This window comes from Juglans microcarpa x Juglans regia, chromosome 7S (assembly GCF_004785595.1).
Source record: "Juglans microcarpa x Juglans regia isolate MS1-56 chromosome 7S, Jm3101_v1.0, whole genome shotgun sequence".
NCBI classification, from domain to species: domain Eukaryota; kingdom Viridiplantae; phylum Streptophyta; class Magnoliopsida; order Fagales; family Juglandaceae; genus Juglans; species Juglans microcarpa x Juglans regia.
The window spans coordinates 6,449,954-6,455,746 of record NC_054607.1 but is presented as its reverse complement, the minus strand read 5'-3'; the positions used below and the strand labels follow the sequence as shown (position 1 = coordinate 6,455,746).

Here is a 5,793-nt window from a genome sequence, read left to right as displayed (position 1 = left end):
GTTTTGATTTTTTTTTCTTTTTTAGCAGCTAAATGGACAGAAACTTAAAAGGAAAATGTATATTATATCCAATGAATTATCAGTTTTTTTTTTTTTTTACTCTCTTCTCCAAGTGGCTTCTTATTAGTGGTTAAGGAACATGTAGGTTTTGAATTTAAAATTAAATAAATAGAGTTTAAATGTTGCATCAATAATTTTTTTTCATGAAAAAATATTCATAATATGTAGGATTTGATTATAAATAAATAAATCGGGTGCAACCCGAAACCCGGGTTCCGAATTTTTTAAAATTGGTTTCAATTTGGGTTCCAACCCGGGTTTGATCCGGGCTAACCCGATCCAGGTATATCCAGATTCTCAGACTGGAATCCTGATAAACAGTACTATTTAACACGATGTTGGAGATATGAAACTTAACTACATAGAGACATTCAAAGACAACTAGATACTAATGGAATTACAACATCTTTGGCTTCAAGTTTCTCTGCACGGGCATTCATGCCATATGGATCATTAATAGTAACACAAATTACAGAATCAATATTTTTAAATAGATGTTCCCTTATATTGTCATACATGAGGACACTATAAACCAACAAGTTCACCACGTAAACAAATAAGAAACCCGATCCTTGCATTATGTGTCAGACTTTCAGATCAAAATCCATTACAAACAACACAGAATTCATTAATAAAATTGATCAGAGTAATGCTATACATCATACTCTCATCCCACTTTCATTTTACTATATAAGACATAACACATTTATTACTATTAGATGATAAAAAATCATCTAATAAAGAATAATCTAATTGTAATAAATATATCACATATTATACAATGGGATGAAAGTGGAATAGTAATGAATGTATATAATTTTCCAATTGATCAACATCCATTACAAAAGCATCACTAGACCAACCAACAAGTCCATTAATATAGATGCTGCCTCATTACATTTGTAATTCCATTACCAAAGACCAAGTCCACGAGCAATCCAACAAGTCAAAAAAGCAATCCCACTAGCAAGTCCGCCAGCAACCAACAAGTACATTACAAAAGAGCAAGTACACCAGCAAGTAAAAAAAGAAGCCACTAGCAGAAATCAGATGCTCCCTCATTACATTTATAGTTCCATTAAAAAAGACCAAATCCACTAGCAACTCAAAAAAACAATTCAGCAGCACTAGCATGTACAATAGAAAATACAAGACTGAAAAACATGTCATGAACGAAAATGAAGGTATGCCAGGGAAAAATGAAGAATATGTCATGAATGGTGTATGTCATAAAGAACCAAAAGCCCATCCAAGGAATCAACAAGGCTGGGTTTTAATTGCTGCAGTTGCTTTGCATTTTTCAGAGAATAGGGTGACAGAGTATAACAAAGAAGCATGTAATACTTACCAATTTTCCAGAGAATTTACAATTTACAATACATATCAATTTTCTCAAAACCTGTAAGCATAACATTGAGGTTAGGTTTAGAGAGTTGAGATGAAACGAAAATTGAATAAAATATTATTAAAATATTATTATTATTTTGAAATTTGAAAAAATTAAATTGATCATTATATTTTGTGTAGAAATTTTTAAAAATTATAAGAATGAGATGATATAAATTGAGACTCTGAGATGATACTCTGAGATTGTCTCAATCCAAACCAATCTTGAGCCATCATAGCAAAGTACGATTTCTATAAGAGTTTTATGTTTTTCTTTTGTTTTTGTGAATAGAAAAAGAACATGGCACTTTACTTGCCTTCTCTGCAAGCTGCTTGTCTTGTAATTTAATCACACTGCTGAAGACAAACTATTTAAATGTCATACTATTAAATGTCATACTCATTTGCCTAGTAAACTTTCTTTACACTGGTTAACGCACCATTTATAATACACCCCATTATAATTAAAAAAAAATAAAATCAAAACACCAATTATTTTTTAAAGAGAAATAATATTTATAATCGTGGAGTACTGTGCAAGTGTTGCACAATTCTTTTGAAAAAGTAAGTAAATACGAGACCTAGATAAAAAAACTAATTTTCTAATTGTGTGATGCTTATGCACTCCACAATTATATCTAACATTACTCTTCTTAGAAACACAAAGAGATCCCATAACATAAAATTCATAAACTGATAATTACATGTCTTCATATAATGCGCCATATCTTTTTTACAATAAAAGTAATAAAAGTAACTTTAGAATATCATGTCAGTTTGTATGTTTATTTTTATAGAAACTTTCACATTAGCGATGTGGTGGGTGTATAAAAAATAAGGCTTATAAATATATTTTCTATTTAATTTCTTCTCATAAATCAAGTTCTGTATGTTCATGCATGTCCTCCACATTGACTCGCAAGCAATATATATACTTTTCATTTTTAATATATAGTAATTCGGATAAAATTATTGTCAACTATATATATATATATATGAATTTAGATCATCAAGCACAAATATTTAGCAGAAAATATGTACTGATTTTAAAAATCATCCCAAACTAATTAATAATGATGACGTACACATAAGTCTGTACTAAATTAAGGGAGCAAAAAAAGAATAATCTTGATCAAGCCAGTTGCTTTTCCTCTGTTTTAGCTTGCATCTCTCTGTCGTCGTCATCAAAGTATCGCTTCCAGAACCAATGCTTCTTCCACACTCTTTCATTCATTTCATCAATGGGAACTCCCTTTGTTTCAGGCAGCAAGAAGATGGCAAAGGAACCCATCAAAACAATCCATGCCACGAAGAAGAAGAAGATCCCAGAGCGCATATGGCACAGCATTGTGAGGAATGCTTGAGCAATGAGGAAGGTGAAAAGCATGTTGGTGCTGACAGCAAAGAAGAACCCAGCACTTCGAGTCTCGAGTGGGAAGATTTCACTAGGAATTAGCCAGCCCAAGGGACCCCAAGACCATGCAAAACCGGACACGAAAAGACAGACCAAGAACACCACGAACAGTGCATAATTGCTTGGCATCTCGTTTGAAGCTTTCAAATGGACTGCAAGTATCGCTCCCATTACAGACTGCAAGAACACAAAACATGCACAATTTAGTAACACGTAAAAACATGGATGCTAGAGACTTATCGTCTCGGGCAAGACTTCATGTGTCTAGTTCTCGTTGAAATTGCACCCATTAAACGTGAGACACCAGTCTCACATCATTGTGTCCGGTTCCAAGCTATATGTCACATCCCCGTGAATAAGAAACTCTTCACAAAACAAAATGAGAAACAAATCGAGAAAAAAACTGAATGGATCGATGAGTAAATATTCAAAATATTAATTATATATACGTTTCTGTGCTTGTAATTTTTTCCTTACCTGGGCTACAAGCATTTGAACGGCAGCTTCGATGAGCAATTTCCTCCTCCCGATTCTGTCAACAGAGAAAACTGCAACCAATGTGGATAACACGTTAACCAAACCGGTAACGACGGCAGATAACAACGATCCATCGCTCTTGAATCCCATGGTCTGAAACAGTACTGGTGCATAAAACATGATGACGTTGATTCCTGTAAGCTGCTGGAAGACCTGAAGAAGCGCAGCACAAATGAGCTGAGGCCTGCTGTTGCGTTTCATGAGACTTCTGTAGGCGTGCTTGGCTTGTTTAGCCAATTCAGTGGTGTGCACGAGTTCGTTGAATTCTTTCTCTACATCTTCCACGCCCCTAATCTTCCTCAGAGTTTTCAAGCCTTGGTCTTCCTTCCCACGCTCGATTAGGCTGGTGGGCGTCTCGACGATGACGATGGATCCGACGAGAAGAATTATGGCAGGCACCGCGGCACCCCCTAGCGACACTCTCCAGCCGTATGGGTGCATCTTTGACGTGAAATAATTAATGACGTTTGCGCACAGAATGCCGACTGTGATAAGCAACTGAAAGCAGATGTTCAGGCCTCCCCTGTACTTGGCCGGAGCAATTTCTGATATGAACAACGGTACTGCCTGTTCATGCATTGAAAACATCAGGATCAGCGATTGAGAAACCTACTGTATTCTTTCAATTAAATAACACGAGGGTGCAATATGATCATGACTGGGATGTATTCTCTAATGCGTTCACGTTAAACTATTAGACGTGGCCGGTCGGCATTAAATAAAACTTATCCACAAAAATCAATACAATTTTGAAAATAATATTAAATAATTGTTTGAATTTTTAATATTAAAAACACATAAATAAATTTTTTATAATATTTTTATTCAATTTTTCTCTTTAATTTTTCAAACTCCATTAAAATATCACAATTTAAACAATTTCAATACTATTCAGAAAATTATGAAATACTCATCGGAGTGTCCAATTGAGTCCTAAGTCTTAGATACTAATTTGAAAAGGAATTCGTCTCATATATGCTATATAGTCTCCATTATGTATAAGCTTAATTAATTTTATCTTTAAAATTTTTTAAATTATAATAATATATTTCTCAAAATAATATTTTTTTCTATTTAACAAAGGATTTGCACATACATTCTCTAAATAAGGACTGTAAATAAAATTTCTGGATTAGTATCCGGCGCCCAGATAAAAATACTTATTCGATTGTATGCTGTACCTCTTTTAATTGCTAAGAAAAAAAAAAGGAAAATAATTATGTTCGTGATGTTATTGTTACCTGGTTACCAAACCCAACTCCAGCGCCAAGACACAACCTGCCTAAGATCAACATCAGTAGATCTTTGGCAACAGTGTTTAAAATGGCTCCGGCAACAAAGAAAACAGAGGCGGCTTGGATTGCTGGTTTCCGGCCAAACTTCTTGCAAGCCATGGATGCAAAAAACGAAGCCACGATGGCTGCTAGATAGAGTGAAGATGTAAAGAGCTGGAGATACTGATTATCGTACTTGCAGTAGTTGTTTTCCTTGGCTCGGTGCTTCTTTTCATAAACAGCAGGAAAGAATTTAATCAAGAAATCATCCATTGAAGTCACTCCCCCTGTAACAACGAAAAAAACAAAGCATTAAACCAAACTTCTCAGCCACGATCAGACATGCAAAACGTATAAAAGAGAAAAGAAAAGAAAAGAAAGGACAGACGTACAGACAGACAGACAGACAGACAGACAAACAAACGTTCATGAAATCATGCATGCTTGTATGCATTACGTACCGGAGATGCCAATATCGTAGCCAAACATAAGGCCTCCAAAGGCGGCGATAACACTACAGACGACAACCTGCCCAGTAAGCTTGGCGGGGAAGTCTTGTCCACCTCCAGATTCTGAAATAACGATTGCAGGCATGGTTGCAGATTAGCCTTTCTTTTCCCTGGCTGATAGATCGATCGATCTATGATGTGTGATGGAAAGCCAGGAAGAGTTTGGCCGCGGCCTGAAGAACTGAAGGTAATGAATTATATATATAAGCAAGTAGTACCGTTCCTTTCGTGTGTGAGTCCTTTTTATATGTCTACTCCCGACGGCATAAGGGTAATCTTAATAACAGGAAGTTTGATCGTTTCAACTATCTTATCCTCGATCGATGATAATCTGTTCAAACCCTAAAATCTCTCCCAACTCCGATCCTTGGATTTTGGATATTATCAACTATTTTTGTTCGGATATACAGGAAAGGAAGTTAATTTAATTTTGATTTGTTATTTGACACGCTTTCTTTTGTGGGTTGAGTGTTGGATGAGCTTGAATTTACGTATTATTAGGCCAATCCCGGCAAAAATAGGGAAAAAAAAAAGGCTGGAAATTAGTTTTTTCAAAAAAAGTAGGAGATAACATTAATGATGAGGTTACCCTTCAACTATTTATAGATCATAT

General features: G+C 35.1%; 1 protein-coding gene across 1 annotated transcript; it reads right to left on the bottom strand.

The window, feature by feature from the left end:
* Positions 1–2,370: 2,370 nt before the first annotated feature.
* LOC121240546 (sugar transport protein 8-like) lies at positions 2,371–5,397 on the bottom strand. Its single transcript, XM_041138002.1, has 4 exons — positions 5,133–5,397; positions 4,639–4,958; positions 3,338–3,964; positions 2,371–3,037 (listed from the first exon to the last, which is right to left on the bottom strand). The coding sequence occupies exons 1-4, from the start codon at positions 5,263–5,265 to the stop codon at positions 2,579–2,581; spliced, it is 1,539 nt and encodes a 512-aa protein (XP_040993936.1). The 5' UTR covers positions 5,266–5,397; the 3' UTR covers positions 2,371–2,578.
* Between the last annotated feature and the right edge of the window lie 396 nt (positions 5,398–5,793).